Below are 23,323 nucleotides of genomic sequence, written 5' to 3' on the forward strand. Positions count from 1 at the left end.
ACAGTAAAATAAAGGTAATGTGGTTCAAGTAAAGGTGATATTGTTTTTCTAATCAATGATAGAATCACTGGTGTTATAAATACAAGCAGACAAGGAGGAGTTCATGCCTTCATGATCTTAAACCATATAAATATAATCAACACCTTTCTTTTCAAAGATGAAAAGTAGGAAAGAATCAGAGAAGCGATTTGCTTTTGTAATATAAATGACTTGCTTTGCTGTCATAATCAGTTTCCTCACCCTTATTTACCCACCCTCTTCAACCTCCTACAGAAGCCTTCAAGGATGGAACAACATCTCAAAGATTGACGAAGGATGCTCACATTTTGTGAGCAGTTTCAGTTCTGACAAAGGAGATTTTACTATTTTTCCCTAAAATACTTCAGAACAATTTTTAACATTCAGGACCTAAGAAAAGATAGCAAAACAATTATCAATCTATTATGTAATCATAAAACAGGGTGCTCTATTTTCTTTTGGTTTCTTTGCAACTCTTTAGTTTGTAGTCCCATATTCTCTCTTCTCTGCCTCTCTTTGTCTGTTTGTCTCTATCTTTTTGCTCTGTTAAGAGACACTTCTATTTTTCACCCATATTTGAGTCTCCTTTTCTTCTAGGTACATTGGAAAACCAATGGATTGGAAGGAAAGTGACATGTCATTTCTGTATGCAGACATTTAACTTGACACTTCAAGACCACCAGCACTCTCTTTTCTGAAATTGCAAAAATTTTTAGAAGGAAATGTCAAAAGCTCAACACAGCCCTGATTGCTGGACAGTCACATTCAAGGCAGTTACCCTGGAGAGTCACTTGAGCTTGAAACAGATTTCATGTGAAAAATTAACTTTTGTTCTTCTAATGGGGAAAGCTTTGTAATGTATACTATGTATACAGAAAACAATGTAGACACAAGTTTCCAACCATGTAAAGAATGATCTAAGTCAGGCCAGGGATTATTTGGTGTGGAATCTCCTAAGGGAGAGGAAGTATAATTTAATAGTTAAGAACATGGACTCTGGTGTCAAACTACCTGAGTACACCTTCGATCTATCAATTATGAGGTGTATGACTGGAAAAATAATTTTGCTTCAGTTTTCCTATGCAATTGGGATGAGATAATGGTACCACAACATACATTGGCTATGCTAATTAATCAATTATATAGGATGCCCTTAGGAAAACACTTGTACTTAATATGTACCATGTAAGTATGGCTATAATCACTAGTACAAATAGAAAGAAACACAGTAGAGAGTCTATAATCAGTTTTTTGCAACCTTGGTTTAACCAGCTTCACAACTGTACATGATCAATGTGAGTTCTATCCTTTCTAATGCCAGCAATGGAAGAATCCTCTGTGGCTGTGGGCCTCCTCAACTTCCATTCCTATTTTAGGGAACAGAAGAAGCTGTCTAGAAACAGTGTAAGTAAAAACTGATACTTAGAAAGAATGGCCAATGGCAAACTTTCAGGGTCATTTGGAATAGTCCAGAAATAGAAATGTTTCTTAATTGTCAAATTTAAAATAACTAAATGTCTGCATACAGAAATGACATGTCACTTTCCTCCCAATCCAATGGTTTTCCAATGTACCTAGAAGAAAAGGAGACTCAAATATGGGTGAATAATAGAAGTGTCTCCTAACAGAGTAAAAAGGTAGAGGCAGACAGACAGACAGAAATACATACAAAGAGAGGCGGAGAAGATTTTGAAGTCTCCAGTCTGGCTGGTCCTCTGCTTGAATGGAATCAGAGGAGATTTAGATTAATTGTGAAGGAAAAGAAGAAAATATGATGATAATAATGCTGGGAATACACTGGGGGTGATTTAGGCCTTCCAGGCCACACTGAGTTCAAGAATTGCCAACACAAGGACCACTGAGCTGGTTCTAAGGCAAGGCAAATATGTTCTGAGCAATCTAAATCTCTTATCAAAAAGCCAACCAGTAAGTCAAAGGAGAAGGAATGCAGAGGGTTTAATATGCAAAAATTGACAGAGAAACATCAAGGATGTAGGATGATGTATTCCAGCTCTCTTGAGCCTTGAAACAAGCAGATCACAGAGGTAGCCGGTAGTTCATATATTTAAACATTTATTGAGCACTGAATATATGGAAGGCCCTGGGATTTTGTAAAGAAATAGTAATAGAAACAAGGTAGAATTTAATAGTCAACTGTAGGACTGTTTATAACATGAGGGTGGTGAGGAAGAAAAGGCCAAGAGATTTATCAGGGTTTTTTTAAAATTTATGATTGTGTGGATCACATAAAACACCAGATTTGGAGGAATGATGAGTTTTTAGTTTGGGGCACACAACTTGAAACACTTATGAAGTAGTCATACAAAGCAATTAGATTTTGCATATACATTGGGTGAAAGGTATGGGGTTAACATGTAAATTTATAAGCCAGTAACTTAATGTTAATAGTTCTAAGAGCCCCTAATTTGTCTAAGGAGACTAAATAGAGACTAAGATACACTTAAGGACAAAAAGGATAAAAAGAAATTAGTAAAAGGGGGCAGAGAAAAACTAACAAGGAGAGTGTCAAGAAAGTGAAGAGAGGTGTTTCAGGAATGGGATAGTCAGCAGTATAAGTTAAATATTGTAAGGACTATTAATTGTCTTTGGAATTTGACAATTAGAATGAGGTTATTTACATTTGACAGACCACTATTAATGGAATAGGGAAGGCAGAAACCTAATTTCAGTGGTTTGAAGAGAAATTAGGAAGTGAGGGAGTAAAGAAAATGGCTGTAGTCTATTCTTAGGGAAAATTATGAAGGAAGAGATAGATACATGGGTCTATAAATACAATGAGACACTGGGTCAAAAGAGTAACAGCTCGGGGAGAAAAATAAATAGGGAGAGAGAGAGATTGAAAGAAGTGATGGAAAATTGGCTCCAGAAAAGCTAGGTGCCTCAGATCAAGCATGGGGGAATCAGTATTTAGCAGGAGAAGAAAGACCTCATCATCTGGGATTAGATAAAAGCATTGCTTTCTAAAAGCAAAGGGAAGAGGTTTGTTCTGGATCCCTAAAATTTAGTGAATGGCAGTTATAGAGAGACAATTTTTTGGTTCAAGATAAAGGAGAACATAATGGTTTTTAATGTAATGAAAAATACAATGGATCATCTATGCATGGTTGTGAGGTTTTTAAACTGTAACTAGGCAAGAAACAGCAAAATGACCTTTTATCAGACATGCCTGTGCATTAAAATAATCCAGACCATTTTTGAAGGCTCTACACACTCCTGATTCTCTGATTTTGCAGAACTTATTTAACACATTTGTTTTCTACTCCAATAACATACTGAACATTTTTCAAGGGCCTAGGGACCAAGCAAGTATTGATGTTTAAAATAAGCTTGTGGAAAGACTTTATATCTCATTTGTCACTGATGCAACAGAGAGAAGGGTGTTTTCACCTTCAAATGGTAAGAAAATGAAAGTAGCAATAGACCTAAATTTAGCCATGTGGATCTTTGTAATGTAATAGAGATTTGAGGGCACATTCCTTAGGAACTTATTTCAATTTGGGGCTTAGATCATGGATACAGGGGTAAAAGAAAAATATGACTCTTCTGTTATGTTCTATAATAAGAGATGGTGGCGGGGTACAGAGAAGGGAGCAGGATGTGCAGATGATGAAATAGCCAATTTATTATAGGCAACAAAATATAGAAGAGGATTCTACATTCTAAAGAACATACTTCTCTTAACACAACCAAAAATTAACTTAATATGCCAACAGTTAATAATATGCCAGCAGACTGATGACATATATGAGCCCAGAAAACTAAAGCTGCCCTTATGGAGACTGATTAATTTTTCCTGGATAATACTTTTCAATCTCTGGAAATAATAACTAATGATGGTTTCATCTACTGGTGCATACTCCAAATTAGATGAACATTTTGGAAAGATTACTCAGGTAATGAGTATGAAATAAAGAGTATAAAAACTGATGGTAGGAAAGTTAAATCTTATTAACACCACATATATAAATAAGTTCATGCATGAATTACTACAAAGATATAAATCTTGTACAGAGTCAATAATAGAAGGATATAGGAAAAAGCTAGTATTGCATGTTATGGCCTATATTTAACAGTAAAACATCAACAGTATTAAGGAATACCAGGAGTAAATAATTGGAGGAGAAGGGGATGGAGAAAGAATTAAGGGGAAGCATAGGTTTGCTATTTGGTGAGGGTGTGTTTATCTGTTATTTTTCTCTTTGGGGCAATGAAAATTGTCTAAAATTGAGAGTGTTGCTGATTGTACAATAAAGTTAGGATGCTGTAAGATATGGATTGTTTATTTTGGACATTTATCCATAATGCCCAATGGATGGATGTGGCTGAAGGGTACATTTTCTGAGAAGCAAAAAGGAGAACTGTGGTATATACATATGATGTAATATTGTACAGCTACAGAAAGTAACAAAGTCATGGGGCATGCAATGAAGTGAATGAATCTTGAAGATGTTATATGGTACAAAATAAGCCAGAAACAAAAGAATAAATATTGTTTGGTTTCTTTTAGAAAATACTTATAAGAAAATTGGGGCCAAGATTGTAAGCTCTGATAGAAGTCACATTTAGTCCGGATTTGTAAGTGTATTTCTAGATTCTGAGATGCTGTGCTGTATATGTTTAACCTGGTATTTCCCTGGAACTTTGGGTACCTGTGTGACACCTTAGACTCAGAAATGGAAAGTCAGCACTGCTACATAAAACAACTGTTAAAGTAACTGAAAAAAGAGACCAGGCTTCAACTAGAGATAAAGATGAAGGTGATCTGGTTGGGACTAAGGTAAATTAGAATACAGGGCAAGGGATGATATTGTCTGTATTATAGAGCTTCCCCTACTGGATGAGACCAAAGGCAGAGAGGTTTATTTTGTCCAAATCCTAAAATTTCTGTAGCACATAATCAAAATCAGCTGTCTAGATAGCTCATTTAAACAACCCAAACAGATGGAGCCCAGAATGGGAACAAGGGCTTGTAAATCGGTATAACCTAATGTAATAACTGGATACATCACAGGGTATGTTAGGCAATTTAAAAATATTGGTCAAGTTCCTTGAGAGACTGGATGAAATATATGGAACTATTAAGTTTTCCCACCTGGGAAACTCATGAAACTCTCTCAAATATGAGGGACTCCCAATTTAATAGGCCAAGCCCTTGATTTTGAGACTTGCTCTTATGAAACTTATTTCTGTAGCAAAGAAGCTAAGGTTAGGAGTTACTTCCAGAAAACCTCTTTTATTGCTCAGATGTGGCTTCTCTCTCTCTAAGCCCAACTCTACAAGGAAAATATTACCCTCCCTCCTACATGGGACATGACATTCAGGGGTGAGTGTCTCCCTGACAACATGAGACGTGACTCCCAGGAATGAGCCTGGCCTTGACACCGTGGGATCAATAACACCTTCCTGACCAAAAGGGGGGAAAGAAATGTGATAAAATAAGGTATCAGTGGCTAAGAAAGTTCAAATAGAGTCTAGAGGCTATTCTGGAGGCTACTCTTATGTGCAAGCTTCAGTTAGTATATTGCTAATCGCCATGGTTTGACAAACCTCAACCAACAACATTCCTGTTAACCTTAAAGAACACTTACGGCTCTACTGAGATTCTACAAAAGTTTATGCACTAAGTATACTCTCCAGAAACCTATAACCTTCAGATGTTTTTTAGGTCAGATAAGTCCTGAAACCAAGAAGGGCCAGCCTCTCCAGAACATCAACTAGTTCCATCCCCCATTCCATATTATCGACAGCCCTTTCCAACAAGAAAAATTTAGAATGGGCATAGCCTAATATCCCTAAAGATTGGGAGAAGGTTCAAAGGAGGAGGAAGAGTTATAACAGAGAAAATGGGTTTTAACAAATGAGTATGATTGCTGAATCATTACATTGGTATTTCCTTTAGTCTCCAGTGTTTTGGAGCAGCTAGAAAGAAAAAGCTAAAACTGTGGAACTATAACCCATGTCAAACTTCAAAATCTGTTCTATAACTACTTTTTAAAATGCACTTTGAAATTTATTGATTTTTCCCATATATTTCACAATAAAAAACGTTAAAAATTAAATAGTTTTTAAAAATCCAGTTTTAAAGATGAATATCCTGATTTTTCAATGATGGGCAGGAAGTTGAAATTTAAAAACAAAGCAAAACTAAAAACTTATGCCTGAATTAAAAAAAAAAAATCACTGGGCCAGGACAGTGCAATGGTGGCTCAGTGGCAGAATGCTCTCCTGCCATACTGGAGACCCAGTGCCTGCCCATGTAAAAAAAAAAATAGAAAAACAATCAGTGGGCCTGATCAGTCTCTGGGGAGTCTGTTTGTGACCCATCATTTCCTAGGAAGACCCCATGTCTGTAGGGAGAGCTGAACTACAAAGAGGCTCAGGACCTACAGGGTAGAACCTAAGTACCCAAAAGGCAGTGTGACAGCTTAACTGAGAAGACTGGGCAGTGAGGGGCCAGGTGAAGGACTCTACTAGAAATGTGTGAAGAAGCCACTTCTAATTCTATTTAATAACTTTCCTATTGTGTCATTATTATTTTTTTTAAGTTTACGGGGAAAACCGAACTTAAGATGGATCTAAAGATTCCATAAGTAGCTATAGAAGCTTACTAGATTAAAGAAAAAAGTTGAGAAAAAAGCCTTGGAAAAATATCAGAAACAAAAGTCATGTCATAGTCATGCCTGTAAAACAGAAATGCTAAAAATCTGAATGAGTTGTTTTTATAGATAATAACATTAGATCAGTGTTAAGGTCCTGGATTTTAAAATTGAACGTGGCTATACCTGAAAAATTCCTTGCTTTGGAAAGTATACATTGAAATATGTAGGGATAAAGGAACAGCATGTCTGCAACATATTTGCAAACATTTCAGATGCCATATGTGTGTGTATAAAAGGAAGAGAAAAGGTGATAATGGTAAAATGTTAATATGTGGGGAATGTAAATGAACTGGATACAGAAATTCTTGTTCTATTTCTGTAGCTTTTCAACATATCTAACATTTCCAAATGAAGAGTTAAAAACTAAAAATTGGTTTTAAATGGGTTAATCAAACAAACTATAAAGAGGAGCTAAAGAAGGTCCTTGATACCTTTAATATATATATACATTTAATTTATATTTATACATTAATTTATATACATATTAATTTATATATAAAGGCTATGTATATGCTGGGGAAATTAGAGGCATACCTAGAGGCCATCTCCCAGGTCTCACTCATGCCCCCTTTTCTATTGTGTGCACGTTTCCATAAGCTTCCATTGTGAAGCCCTGCGGGAGAGGTTAGGTCTAAGGAAAACGTCTGACCATACCTTAAACCAGAAACCAGGAACAATCAGCTCCAGCTGCTTATAAGGGCAGGAACTCTCAGTGGCAGGGCCCCCTTACCCTGGGACTGTATAAATATCCCACACTTGGGCAGCATGGATTTGTCTCTTCTTTCTGGGAAGTGGGCCTGTGAAGCTGCCATGCATCGATCCTGGTCAGAGCAGTTGGTCTCCTGGGGAAGTCCCTGTCACTATGGGACCTCGTCTCCTGCTCTTTTGGGACCTTTCTGCTGTATACTTAATTAAGTGGCCATTTGCTGATAGTTTCTGTTGTGCTTGACCCCGTATTCCCACAATGGACCTTACAGCAACTTGCTATATTATTTAATATAAATAGACTTATCCACAGAATAAATGAAAACTTCCAAACAAAAAAATAGAATATAAGAAGTCAAGTGTTTAAGAAGAGACTTAAGGTCTTTGATAGGATGAAAAATGTTTCAGAGAGAAAAACAGAAATTTAAGTGCTGTTTATCCAAAAATAATTTTCAAAGCATATACTTTTCTCTAACTACTGTTTTAAATTGAAAACACAAAAAACATCAGACATTACCAATACACAGAGGAAAAATTATCCTGAATCTCATATCATATTATTCTTGACATGGAAAAAGCAGTTCTTAACTTTCAGTGTTCTTTAATACAATTTTCTCACTGAATTATATACTTTAATCATAATAACTTTAAATTATTCTACAGTCAATCATGATTAGATAGTAAAAAGCTAAATATGGAACATGATGTGATTTTCCTCTTAAATAAAATTATACTTCCCCCAGATGGACTCAGGGTGCCACATCACTCTCAGCTCCAGACCTATCTCTGTGGATTCTCTGATCTGCTTTATGCCTGTCAGTAGGAAAAGGCAGTAATAGCCCATTTAGCTAAATTCCAAAGGGTCAGTAGGAACAAAGATGCATAGCTCATGCAGTTATAAAGGAATTCTTTTTCAGATAGAAAGTTAGTAGTAGGGCAAATCCAAATAAAATGTTTGATTATGCTGCAAAAAACTAAATTACTCTTCAGCCTTTTTCAGAGATTTCACTACATTATAAGAATATTGAGTAGATACCATTATGTGGATCAGATATGAACAAATTTTGTAGTGTGTGGAACAAAATAAATCCATTCTCAAAATCTAAAAGACATGGTATCCAGTAAAAATGGGATTATTTTTGTAATTCTGACAAATTACAAAAACTGTACTTTGCTTGTAAAGAAGCAACTTATATAAACAACTTTAAACACTGCAAAAGTCCTCCGGTATATAACTGCCCAAGCGCTTCACACAGGGTTTAAATGGGAAGACATTTAATTGTTTGATTAAAAGACATACAAAGTAAATATATGCCTTCTGCTGCCTTAGAGCAGGAAATGTCATGCTGTATATGCTTGTTTCTATGGTGGTCTCTGTAACTAGTCTGTAAACTCCTTGATGCCAGGGAGTTAGCCTTATTTATTATTATAACTGCAGCTCCTTTCACAGTAGCAAAAAGTCAGTAGATGTTCCATAAATCTTTATTGAATTAATATGAAACCCAAGTGAAATGATGGTAAAGTAACTGGTGTTTGAGTCTGACTGCAGTCACGCCTGAAAATGGTGTTCTTTGGAAGGATTTTCACTTATATGATATCCTTTTATGGTTAGCACATTTTTCTACTTACATGAGATCCAATTTGGAGCCTTTATGCATCTGCATTAAGGCACAGAAAGTCAAGTTTTGGAATTTTCTCTTGCATTCGTAGAAACAATTAGGTGTAAACATCTGTGTGTCCTCCTGTGTCTTATTCTTCCCTCAAAAATAGTGTTTTAGCTTTAAAAAACTATAAAGAAAAATTATTGAATTCAAAGTTGGGTTCTGAGTGCATTTCAAATTACTACTGGCTTTCACTACTGTCCACAGTCTAAACACTTGGGTAAATGTGCAGAGCTAATAATGAAGTTTGATACTGCTTCAGGAATTAGAAGCCATGATTTTAGTTCTAATTAGAGGGCATATTCAGGAACACATATAAATATTGAGAATGTGACCCTTGATTTATTCTTCCTAGGAATAGAAACAGAAGTGTTGCAACTTTTACAAGAATTATAATGGAGATTGATGGTTGATACAAGTTGCTACATAAGAAGAAAACATTCTTAACTATTTTTGCTAACATAGCAAAAAGTGTGTATATCAACTAGAAATGCACTGGGAGCTCAGAGAAAGCATTTATTAACTATAGACTGGAGCAGGTAGAAATGGTTTCCTAGAGATGTGTAGTTGAAGGAGAAGTATTAACAGGGTAACACTGATGTCAAAGGGGATGGAGACAAGAATGAAAGAAGTAGATATTATATGTTATAAAACTGTGAATTAAAGTTGAGTAGATTGAGTGAGGTCAGATTTTGGAGAACACTGATTTCCTAGGAGAAGAGTTTGTACTTGAAGTGCTAAGCAATAGGGAACCACAAAAGAAACTTCAGAGAACTTTAATTATTTAGAAGTTACATTGGTTTGTTCAGGAGAATGTATAGCTACCCACAATGTTGCAATTATCAAGGCTACCTCACTAGCTGCCAGAATAATCCAACAATATCAAAAGGAATCCCCCTAATTCCTCCTATTTAGGGAGAAAGACGTTATACTAGTCACTTTTGAATTAGTTTCCCAACAAAGGCACTGTTGAAATCAAATTTACTTTGGTAAAAAGGGCAGATGAATCCTGGTCTTTGAGTATTCAATTCTTATAATTAAGATTATGTCATTTACCATAGAAGCCATAAGAAGACACCTTGAGGAAATAGTCTTGTCTAATGAGGTTTGTGCCGGGAGCAGGATGACAACAATTCTACCTGACTGAGTGACAGCAATGGAAAACTGACTTGGAGGAACAGGCATGTCCTCCTGAGGAACAGTGATGGAGTGGGAGGCTCAGGAGGTACAACAGGCCCTGGAAACTAGGTCATTGCCACAGCCCGGGTGTGGGAGAAGAGAAGGTATCAGAAGAGCAGGAGCACCAAAAACATACCATATCTCACATTTAATAGTTTTATTTGGGTCATTTCTGAGACGCTTTACCTGATCAGTATGCATCAGACATTGTAAATTAAAGTTATAAACCTGTAAAACCACATGCTTTCATTCAAAGGATGAATATCTATTTACCATTTATCTATCTACCTACCTATCTGTCTATCTCTTATCTCTCTACCTATCTACCTACCCATCTATGTGCTTATCCATCTATCTACCTATATCGACTGTTTATCAAGAGTTTACGGAGACAAGGAGAGAGAACATCTACCTAAAGCATTAACCTTATCTTTGTGAGCTGGATTTATTTGTTTCTCATTTACTATCCTGGGACATTTTGCACATTTAAACTGATGTATAAGCCAAAGCTCTAGGAATATTACCACTCTCGATAAATATAATGTACCATTTAATATGAAAAATTTAAAGAATGATAGAGAAATGATTATATGAGGGTTGGATCTACAAGGCTAATGAATATTTATGGAGGTAGACAATGATTATTTAATTGAGGGCTTGACAAAAATTTCAAAATGGAGTTTCCATAAAGACAGCAAAGTTAGGGTTCTTTAAAATCCATCCTTTATGTTCATTTAACACATTTCTACTGTGTTTCCATTGTGTATCATGCTTTGCTTTAGGGTCTGACAATTCAAATATGAATTACACTGTCCCTGCCAAAAAGGGACTCACAATCTAATAGGAAAGAAGGATACTGTAACTATAAAATATTTTTGCGTAGGGTTGCCAGATAAAATTCAGGACATCCAGTTAAATTTGAATTTCAGATAAACAATTTTTAGCATAAGTATGTCCCATGCAATATGTGAGGACTAGTTATAGTTTAAAAACTCATTGTATTTACAAAATATGACAACTCTAGTCTGTCTGAAAATTTGGTGTGTCTATCAAGGCTAATCATTTGTGGTTGTGAAATGCCTATGGTTTTCCATAAGTCTCTACTCCACAGTTTATTTCCAAAGTGTCCCTAACAAGAATTCACGTAGAGGTAGATGGGGCATGGGAGCATGAGGGAGAGGATGTGTTTTCTCTGCATAATTTGTTTGGTTCTTAAAGTCAAAGCAACTTCCATGGGATTACAGAATATTGTAAAGTTGCCAAATAAAGTACAGAATTAAAGGGAAAGAAGAATCTCTGTATCTCTTATACCATGACAATAATGAGCTGTCCTTGTTTGGTTCACAGAGATTATTGCTTATTTTATCAATTGTCATTGAAAAATATATTTGAACAAATGTCACTGGGATGAATCAAACAGCAGGACGGTTTGATTAGGGGTCTGGAGAGGGGCAGGGTCAGACTGGTCACAATTCGGGCCGGAGATTATTTGGAGTCAACTAGAGGTGATTTGGGGGCGGAGATTAGAGTCAACTAGAGGTAATAGGTTTTGGAACTACTTTGGTGATATGAGGAATGGAAAGAAAGAGAGGAGGGGCACCTAGTTATATGCTGGCGCACCCACCACTTTCTGACTGGACGCACTTAGCATCTGCAGGGAGGATAACAATACGCTAAAAAAACATTTCCAAGGGTGAACCCCAAAGGTCAGCCTCTGCCAGTGCGGGACAATGGGGGGTTGGTCCTCTCTTCACTTCCAAAGAAATGTCAATGCGTTTACCACGCGAAGATTCTGAACCTCGGCGAGCTTCACTAACTCCAGGACAGCAAAGCCACCGGCGGGGGGCGGGGGAAGGCCTGTAGGCATGTATTTTGTTAACTGGGACTCGGACCCAGAGCGACAAACGCGCTCCTCCGCCCCCTGCGCGCTAACCCGGGCCCGCGACACGCCCCCAGCGGCGCGGTCCTGCACCCCCCGCCCCCTCCGTGCGCCGCGACGCTCACAGCCCGGCCGAGCGCGCACCCCAGCACTCTGGCGCCGCTGCGCTCCGAGCGCTCACCCAGCGGCCGCCTCAGCGGCGTAGCACACAAATCCCCCAAACGGCCGGCGACTTACGGCTCGCGGCTGGCGGCCCCCGACATCCACCCGGTCGTCACGCACCCCTCTCTCGATTATTCGTCTGATTCTCACACAGACGTACATACGCGCTCGCGCGCGCACACACATACACACATACACACATCTCATACCAATTTATACACCGGAGGATAAAAAAGAACATTTCCTTTGCGCCCCCTCCTTTTCCACCCCGAGAAGCAGAGGAGCCGCGCGGTGAGGAGGCCCCGGACCGTCTGGAAATGCTAATTCTAAAGCGCTTCCTCGCTTGTATTCAGCTCCTCTGTGTTTGCCGCCTGGGTGAGTGCTGAGACCTCAGTGGGGTTTCATCTCCGAAACCGGTGGACCGGGGGTGGGGTGGGGGATTTCAGCTACTTGCTGCTGCCGCCATCTAGGAAGGAAAAAGGGACCTTCGACTTGGGTCCCGCGGGGTCGGCGGCCTTAGGATGGATGCCAGCATCGTGAGAGATACGTACTCGTCCCCACCCCGCACCTCCGCCACGCGGAGATAAGTGCTGGGGACGTCAGAAGAAGAGAGGCTGGGTTGTTATGGTCCCTGTTGCCCCCGCCACTCTTGTCTTTCGCGAAGTGTTGAAAGAGCCTGTTATGTTTAGATACACATAAAATAAAGAAATAACCAGAAATAGAACCTTGGAACTGAGGTAAATACTGTACCGCATTTTTGCTGTCCTTTATCATGCCGTAGACAGTCTGCGCTTATATGAAACATGCACGCCTGCTGTGAGTTGATTTTTCTCTCCCTCTCTCTCTCTCTCTCTCTCTCTCTCTCTCTCTCTCTCTCTCTCTCTCTCTCTCTCTCACACACACACACACACACACACACACACACACACACACACACACACACACCTGAAAGATAGTACAGGAACAAGCACCAACCTGCATTTTCAGTTTTTCGGGACTTTTACTTTAGTCACGTTCAAGTCCGGGCAGTTACTTAAAAACAAAGTTTCAATCAAAATCTCTATCAACGTTTTGCCACTACTGCCAAAGTCAGAGAGTTGAAGGTTGGTGGATTTATTCATGGATTCGTTTTTCATTCACCTCCCAAGTTACACATTTAATACTGAAATTGCATTCTAAAATAGCCAGTTCCAGTATTTATTTACCTGGGATGCAGATTCCCTTTTCCAATAATTTTTTCCAGAATTGTAGGGTTGGATTTTGCATTTCATTAAATGTCTTTTATCCTTTGTGATGATTTTAAATCATGATGGAATCTAACAGGCTTGGAGGCATTAGCTTTTGCTTCTCTGAAAGTTAGAAAACATTGTACCTCAATTTGAGAGTGCTCATATTTAACTCTTTTCAATCAGAGGGTCTCAATTTTTTATTCTGGTTTGTTTTTAATAAAGTGGATATTAAACTACAGCTCATCTAATATATGATGCTCCTCTTGGCAGAGTAACCTCTACAAACAAATCACTTTCATGTTCTGAGAATTTCAGTGCTTATGAGTATAGGGTGGTAATTTCCTATCGCCTGCCAAATATGTGGACATAATTTAAATTCCAAAAGTTTTATAAAAATGCTCAGGGATGATGTAATGCACACAGTTGACATTTAGAACCTGGGGGAAATCTATGGACCTGATTGACTGTAAAACTGTACAGTTGATGTCCAAGAGGGGGAGACATTTTTAAAAAGTGCTATGGTCATCAAATACACACCTGTTGAATTTGCATTTTTATCATGTATCTGTTTTAACAACAAAGCCAGGTCCTCAAGATACTTGAATTATTTAAAGTAAATTCCATTGTAATAGGGAAATGAACCTGAGAGTATAGCATTGTATGCCATCAAAATCACACGCCCTAGGTACATTGCCAAGTGATTTTTTTAAATTGAGGTGTAATTTACATAACGTACAATTTATTCTTTCAGTGTGTTCAATTCAGTGATTTTTAGTATAGTGACAAAGTTGTGCAAACATAACCACTATCTAATTTCAGAACATTTTAATTTCCCCAAAAAGAAACCCCATTCTCATTAGCAGTCATTCACCCCTTACCCAGGGGTAAGATCACATTACCCCTGATCTTAGCCTCTGGCAATCAGTAACACACTTTTTGTGTCTATAGAGTTATAGATTTGTCTGTTCTGACCATTTCATGTAAATGAAATCATATAGTGTGTGTGGCTTTGTTCAATTAGCATAATGTTTTCAAATTTCATCCATACCGTGGCACATGTCAGTATTTCATTCCTTTTTATGGTTGAATAGTAGTCCGTTGTATGACTATGCCACCTTTACAAAGGCTTTTCTCAGTATCTTTAACCTGCTGATTTTGGTTGCACAGATTTCAATGGACTCTTTGATGATGCAAACTCTTTGAAGATGTAAAATTTAAGGGTAAAGAATTTAATTGTTTAAGAATATCACAAGCTTATGTGACTTGAACATAGCCTGTATTGGAACTCAAAGTGTGTTATTTGGAGACTGGAAGGTGACCATTTTCGGATGTCCCATCATTCTGAGAAAGTTACCTGATTGCATTATTGCCCACTGGCTGACCTGAGGTACCAGCATCCTCAGATGGGATGAATGTCTTGATTTTGGGAAGCACATTTTGAAAAATTAGGGCATATCGTCTATAAATAAAAAATTCAGCCTTTACTTCAATTATTTTTCTCTCAATAGCAACCATAGTATTTGTGGACGTGATTATTATCTTCCTATCTTTGGAGTCAGCACAGAGGCCTGGCACAAATATTAGATGCTCAGTTAAGTCAGTCACCTGGGTGAGATTTCCTGTGCAAGATGACAGCTCCTATGCAACTTGAATGTTAGACTGCCATTCTTACCATTATTCAGAGTTCATTTTTAGTACTTAAGAATGTCTTGGTGATTGGGACCTTATTTTCTGTGCACAAAAAAAATACCCTGTGGTTTGAACTGGGTATACAGACCAGTTAATTCTCTTGGAAATAATTCTCCAAACAGAAAAATTATTCTAGGGTATGTGGGCCGAAACAAAGTCTTTGTTTCCAATTTACTACAAGGATCAATTGGGACTAAAAAGAGAGATTATATTGGAATAGGTGTGGGAGAACTGTTAAATATATTCTGTGAGTTCATCTGTTTCAATATTTCTGTCAAGATTGGGCTGCATCCTCAACTCTTTTTTCCAGAAATAGCTAGACCAATATCCTCAAACTTTAATGTGTATCACAGCCACCTGGTGGTCTTCTTAAACCAAAGATTGCTGGAACCCACCCCTAGAGTTTCTGTTTCAGTGGGTCTGGGTGGGGGCCCGAGATTCTTCATGTTTTATAGATTCTCAAGAGGTCCAGTGCTCCTGGTCTGGTCCATACTTTGACAACCACTGGGTTAAATAGACATTTAAATTTAAGCAAAATTTCTGTATCATTAAACCAAATTTTTCTATGGACTTGATTTCTGTTGCTGAGTTAATATTTTTTTAAATTGCATGATTAACTCAAAATGTAATGTTATTCAGCTGAAGGAGATTTTGCAGAGAGGCAGAAATTAAGGATGACTACAAGGTAACCTAAGTGAATTTGGATCCTTTAAAGTAATTGGGATGTTTTCTGCTAGGTGGAGAACTTCACTAATGTGATGACCTGCACAACTCTAGATATTGTTTAATCTTGACCCACTGAACAGGTATATCTTATGGGAAAAATTACAATGGCTTTCCTGTAAGAAGGCTTAACTATGAGTCATTGAGGGAGAGGCAGATGTTGTAAGAGCTTTTAAAGAATAGATTCTTTCAATTAATGTGAATTCAGAGTCTTTGAATTAAGCAAGTTACAGGGCAGCAAGGCATATTAATTTCAGATGTTTAAATATTATTATTAAATATGCAGTGAATCAGATTCTGAAGGTTTTAGTCATATTTTTCTGCTTTAAGAGCCACATTGTCTACAAATTATGCCCAACTCCTTTGTGAATTAATTTCTTAATTCACCCCGTGTACAGAGTTAGTGAGATCCAATATATTGTGACTCTCAGCTTGGTCTGTTTTCCTCAGAAAACAAATCGTAAACATGAATATAAAATATTCATGCTTTCCCCCCAAATACTAAATAATTAGACTCCATTTAGAAAATTAATTACTTTTGATTTTCAGAGTAGAAATTTTTTATTCCTTTTCTCTCTTCTTTTTATGTAGACTATAGTTGCTTCCACTCAGGGAGATTTGCCAGGATAAACACTTGATTGATGAATTTGTTTCAGCTCTCATGTCTGGACTAGATATTTGGAACTTTGCTTAAAATTGTATGCTATGCGAATTTTGCTTCTGGCAAAAATTCAAGTTTTTCTTGAAGTATTGAGCTGCATATATTTTCCCATTCCTCTTACTCCAAAAATATTTGAGTATGTCCAATGTGGTAGCTGTGTTTGACAACCCATTTGCCAGCTTCTCAAACTGTAACATAGAAATGGAATCCTTGCCCCCCAGCCAGGGTCAGAGGACCTCAAAGTAAGAACTTGTTTAAGGAGATGCAGTTGTATTTTGTTTTTAGTTATTGTCTATTCATTCTATACCAGGTGCAGCATTTTAAGTATGTTTTCTTTTCATTTCTTCCTTGTCTTAAATCCCTGAGGTAGGTATTTCATTTTACCCATTATACAAATAAGAAAACTGAGGCACAAAGACATTAAATGACTTAAATGACATCATACAGCTCAGATTTTCCTTCTGACTCCAGAGCCTGAGACTTTTTTGCCTTTTCTAGGAAATTGTTTGCCATTTTGAATTTAGTAGTTTGCCTCACATGCAAAGCAATGCTGTATTTCATGCCCATTTGCTGTCTTACAGATCCCTGTCATGACTTTTCCCGTGTGCTCCTATACTACTTTTTTTTTTTTTAATTAAGGCATAATTTAACCGCTTCAGTGTACTGTCTTGGAAGTTTTAATAAATACCATGACCATGTAACAACCTGTGATATAGATACAGAGCACACCCATCCATACCATTTTTAACTTCTCCTGTGTTATTTTCATGTTTACGGAGTGCCCAGCATCTGCCACCCACTGTGCTAGGCACTAATAATTCTGCAGAGCATAAATGTATGGAGCTCCAGTACTCCAATGATGCTTAATCCCCACGTGGGCAACCTTCTTTAACTTCCGCTTTTAAAATACTTCTCTTAGTTGTTGAGAGTAATAGTCTCTTCCACATATCTCTTAATGTGTTAAATCTCTTAAATTTTTTTAAAAGCCACTTCATTTCATTGAGAGCCCACTGTGCAAGCCATAGTCAATTTAAGCAAGAAATATTTTGTTTCCATTTTGTTTCAGCTAATCATAATCTATTGGGGATAATCTCTAGTAGCAAATGCAGGTTATAAAGGAAAACCAGTTGTCATTGGTGTTCGTATTTCTTCAGGAACTAAAACCAACTATGAGGGCATTAGGGAAAAAGGAAGAAGTATTTTATCTTATTGCACAATCCTACAAGACTTATATTTTAGAACTGTGGTGGCAGCCACCAGAACCACTAGTCACGTGTGGCTATTTAAATTTAAACTAATTAAAATAAAATAATTCACTTCCTCAGCAACAGTAACCACACGGGCTAGTGGCTACCACATGGGGCAGTGTAGAAAAGAACATTTCCAAAACTGCAGAAGTCTCCTGGACAGCACTGTTTTAGAACAATAGTAGTGAAAAACTGATATAATATTGATTGATAAAAAAGATGAGAAGTTATCAACTCAGCCAGAAAAATTTCTAAAGTCTTTAAAATTGCTTGAAGTCTTGATGCATATAAGTAATTTTTGGCCATTGTGTATCAACCCTGCAGAATTCCTGGAGACTGTCCTGTGGCCTTACGCACAGCAGCAATAGGAGAATGAGATTTAATGACCACTTTGGTGGTCTCTACAGACTGGGGTTAAATAGGAGAGATTAGCTGTTAGTTTAGGAGGGAATGTTCTGTCCCCACAGCACATTTTTCAAAATTTGTTATGGCATTCACAGCCTTGTTTTGCAGTTTATCTATTTTCATGTCTGTCTGTCTCCCCGACTAGAGTAGCTTCTTCAGGGCAAAGACTATTTTATTCATCCTAGCATTCTTGGGTTTAGCGAAATTGAGTAGTTGTTCAATAAATTTTAAATATAAGGGTATAGAGACGCACCATGAAACTTCTTAGACAGCAGTAGCTTTTTGCTGCTGAGATTGGCCCTTTACCTTTTGTCTTTCCTTCTTTTGACACTTTCTGGTCCCAATCTGAGAGTTAGGTCAGCGTTCTTCTTGGTCCATCCATCTTTAATGCCACTTCTGGCTTGTGGACTTTACTTTCTTTGATTTCTACCAGAAATGCACATAAACATCACCTAGATCCAGACATCATCTATATAGGAAGGCTAAATGCTTGATACTGTATGTGTCGTGGCAGTAACAATTATGAGTGAGCATTTAATTCTAGATGACATGGCAGCAATGAAGCTTTGATGTGTCCCAGGGAACCAGCTTATCAATTCAGTGAGTGTATGGGTGTTGGGAAGGAGAGGAGAGGGACTGGGAGGGGCAGTAAAGAGAAAGTACTCTATCTTGAACCTGTGAGAAATGAAGTACAGTATCTTGAGCCCAAGAAGACTGTATTTTAGCCAGTCAAAGCCATCATGTTGGATAGGTCCTGTCTAGTCAAGCTGGAAATGAGCTTATGACCCAAAGCACTTCTTTCTAAAAACCAGGGTAAGGACAGATAGTGAAGTTACATCATGTGAATGTGCATGCTTTATAGTTTGTAGTCTTTTCAATAATCCCATACTACTGTACCTAGATTTCTCCTCCACATAGCAGATTCTCAGCAAATAATGAATTGAATTGAACTCAAATGGAACAAGGCATGTAGAAATCCTCACAGGAGTTGAAAGTAGAAAAAGAGGACTTGCTGTTCTTTTCGGATTTTTGCTTTTTTCCTCTCTCCTTCTTCACTCCTCCCTCCCTTCCTTCATTGTTTTTTCCTTCTCAAATTCACTTCCTTTAAGTATTAATTTAAAATAATCAAATAAACTGAGGTTGCTCTGCAGCCTGATGAGCACTTTGGAGGGAGGGGCTTGATGCTATTTGATATCATTACTTAAATTATTTTTACTGTGTTAATATAATTTGGGGGGCTTTGTAGTTAACATAATTTTAAATGTATGGGTGACAGATTTTCTGACTAAAAATTCCTTTTTATAAAAATGGGAAGTGTGTCTTTTATTTTTTCTTCTACCAAGATATTAAAGTAAATTCTACTGTTTGGGATACTGGTTAATGTGAACTTTGTGGCCTTATTCAGTAAGCACAAATCAATTAATATAACATATTAAAAGATGAATTGTTTTGTAAGTTTCTTGAAAATATATGCCTTATATATTTGGAAAAAATAATTTGTGAATTAGTAGGAAAGAAGGCTGTCCATTAAAATATTCATAACAGAGACTACAGATACCTCTGAGTATCAGTCTATCCTTTTCTCACTCTGACTTCTGCTTTAGCACTTACTACATTTTTTTTTCTACTTCACCCTCACTGACTGAATTGCTTATTTTTTGCATAGTGATGCTCTAATATATTTACCTAAAGATATGGGTCTTAGTGCTAGGCATTTCTCTGAGCTGATTAGCTCAATACCTTGAGTAGAAATAAAGGAAATATTGCTGTTTTAAAAATTACCTCTTTTAGCAGAGATCATGGTCAAAACAGTCCTAATTATGTGCTTAGAATAACAAAAAGCTGACCAGATATAGGAATTTTCTAGATTTTCTTGTGATTTTCAATCACATTAACATCAGATTAAAAATTATGCTATAATAACATTGTACCCACTTGAATTCTGAGATGTTTTCTTCAGTGGAATATGTAAGGATGGTGCCTCACTGGCATTTAGGGAATTGAGCAGAATCTTGTCTGCCCACAGGAGTGTATTGTACATGTGATAATGTTATCATGTTTATTTCAGTGCAAAAAATATTGACAACCATTGATCTAGGTCAACCTGCACTAACACTTTAGAATTACTTGGAGAACTTTTAAAATATACTGATGACTTTAAAACACACTGTTCCACCCAACGTGAAGTAAATTGTAATGTGTGGGTATGAGTCCTAGACATGAATAGTTTTTTAATACTCCCCAGGTGAACACCGAGTGCAGTCAGGGTTTAAAAGCACAGATCTAGGCCAACCGTGTGATACTAGCAATCTTAGTTCATTTTTCTTAAGGTAGAGATATTGGCAAGTTTCACGCTGTTCTAAACAAAGCCTGTACCACAGGACAAAGGCATTGGAAACCTTCCCACCCCTCTCTCCTCTTCTCAAGACAGTTCCAGTTTCAGTGTAACAGTAGAAGGAAGAATATGGTCTAATGTCGTTGACCTCATATCATCTTTGCAAGCCAAAGGAACTTCAGGAGGTCACACAGTCTTGGAGTTGGTCCCAATACACAAATCTGTCAGCTGGTGGAGGATAACTGGACCAGCCTCCAAGATGGGCTCCCAGATGCCATTTACCAGGACACAGGCACATAATAGAGACAAGCTTTCCTTTTGTCAACTATAGCATGTTCTTGCTGGTCACTTTTCTTGTTTATTTTCTTTCTCCATGTATAATTTGTTAGAACCAAACTTCTTGTTTGCTGTTATATGATAGGTATGAGATTTAGATAGATTTCATCACTTCAGTAATTTATTTGTAAGGTCTAGGCTATTTGTTTTTATTATATTTGAAGAGCACTAATAGCTCCATTTAGAAGTTAACCATGGGGCAGGCGATGGCAGCACAGTGGCAGCGTTCTCACCTGCCATGCCAGAGACCTAAGTTCAATTCCCGGTGCCTGCCCATGCAAAAAAAAGTTAACCATGAACTTTTCTAGATGGTCCAGATGACCATTTTAATATTCTTGGTGATCAATAGTGAGGACATGGATTGAAATCAGTTCTTTACTGAGCATCTTCCAAGTTCTAAATAGTCCCCTAGGAGACTGCACTCAGTGGTCTGCTAAACCTTCATCAAAAAGAAAGATCCATATATACATAGCTCTCATATATGACAAAGTTTGCAGGGTTATGAGTGTGTGAATTGTTTGGGGGTATAGACTAAATTCACCCCTTGGAAAGTTTCTAGGAGGAGATGGGGTTGGATGAAGACCTGCAGGGGGTGAGTAGGGTCACTGTGGGAATGAAGTGCATTAGTGGCAGAAAGGACGGCATGCAGACGCATGGAAAGGAAGTGGGACAGTGATGTTGGAGGGGAAGAGAAATGGGAGGACAGTGTAGTGACGGAAGTCTCTAATGGTAAGTAGGGTATGAAATTTATCCTTTGTGTGGGGAACTATTGAATGATTTTGAGCAATGACACAACTTAGGTAGATCTCCTTATTTTAGGAAGATAAGTCAGGTATCTTATTATAGGGTAAATTAAAACTGAGTGAGACTGAGATTCAGAAACCTCAGTTAAAGGCTCATACACTGTGGCAGTCAAAGTGAAAACTTTTTTTGGGGTGGGGAGGTAGTGGTGCATGGTCTGGGAATCAAATCCGGGTCTCCTGCATGGAAGGCGAGCATTCTGTCATTGAACCACCCATGCAGTCTATAAAAGTGAAAATTTAATAGATCATTTTCAGGTATAATACCTTTTTTGTTACCTACCATATGTTTCTTATAATACATTAAGGGTACAGAAGTGATAAATTAATGAATCATTACATTTGGGAAAAGGAGAAAGTGACAGCTATCAGAGATTGAAATGTATGTTTTTCCTGTGTAATTAAAAGTTTAGATATATTTTGTACTATTTGAGTCAGATACAAAATTTACAGATTAAGAGGTATGGCTGAGTGGATTATTCATGAAAACGTTTGATGATAGTGAAATTTCCTTTGGTGACTTTCAGAGCAGGTGACATGTATTGTGTATATACATGCACCATATATATGCATATATATTACCTAATATATACACAGATAAATGTATATATATACACACATATATGAAAACATATATATGTATATATACACACATTTTGGAGTACTCAAACTGAATATTGCTTTATTTTGAATATGTAAAGATTATATTCTTTTAGAAAATTATTAGATTTAATGGTAGGAAATATCATGGATGTTTTGAACTTGACTTTTGCCTTCCTCTAACATAAGAAAGTGTGGGAAGAGTGTCTGTTTCTGTGTTTGACCTGAACATGGTGCTGTCCATCTTCAAGGGATTGGGTCCAGTTTAGATGAATGGAACTCATTTCAGCAGAGCTGTACTGAGCAGTTACTGTGTGTCCAATATGTATTTGGGAATTTAGTAAATAGTTATGCATTTAAGGAGTTAATCTCTTTATAAATCTAACACTGGTGGAAGTGTACTTGAATATATAGAATAACAAAATTAAATGTTAAATTGTATGGCTCAGCAGGTACAAGGATAGTTCAATGGTAGAATTCTCACCTGCCATGCAGGAGACCCAAGTTTGATTCCTGTCCTGTATACTTCCCCCACACACACACACAAAAAATATTCAACAAATCGTGCTGCAATAATGGGATAGTCACATGGAAAAAGAATGAAATGTGCCCCCACCACCACCACCATATAGCATACAAAAGAAAATTGTATGGCTCAGATTATAAGTCTGCGGAAGTCAGAAAAAGGAGAGACAAAATACAGAGATGAATTCATTAAAAATACTCTGTGAGCATATGAGGAACAGTTCTTCCTCTTAAATAGAGAACATTTGCTGTTCATTAGATAATTTAAGCCACTGTTGCCCCTGCCTCTCCCCCATCCCCTTTTTTGCTATAATCAGAAATAAAAAACAAACCTTTATCACTTGTTTCATATTATTTACTTAAAGGAGAAGCTTGGCTACAGAAGTTGGTTAGGTTTTGCATCTCTACTCTGAAAAGTATTTAGCTCTCCTCAGTATTCCACCCTTCCAAATTTAAAATAATAGTGTAAACAGGAAAATACATAAGCAA

At 37.4% G+C, this 23,323-nt stretch overlaps 1 protein-coding gene across 4 annotated transcripts in view; it reads left to right on the forward strand.

Annotated features, from left to right (window-relative positions):
- Positions 1-12,288: 12,288 nt before the first annotated feature.
- Positions 12,289-23,323, forward strand: part of PTPRZ1 (protein tyrosine phosphatase receptor type Z1) — a 220,614-nt gene continuing 209,579 nt past the window's right edge. For all 4 annotated transcript variants that reach the window (XM_077118719.1, XM_077118786.1, XM_077118848.1 and 1 more), the window contains exon 1: positions 12,289-12,659. In XM_077118719.1, the coding sequence (XP_076974834.1) occupies positions 12,602-12,659 (58 nt within the window). In that variant the 5' untranslated portion in view covers positions 12,289-12,601. The remainder of the gene's footprint in view (positions 12,660-23,323) is intronic.

The sequence above is a fragment of the Tamandua tetradactyla genome, chromosome 1, assembly GCF_023851605.1.
Source record: "Tamandua tetradactyla isolate mTamTet1 chromosome 1, mTamTet1.pri, whole genome shotgun sequence".
In the NCBI taxonomy this organism is placed as follows: domain Eukaryota; kingdom Metazoa; phylum Chordata; class Mammalia; order Pilosa; family Myrmecophagidae; genus Tamandua; species Tamandua tetradactyla.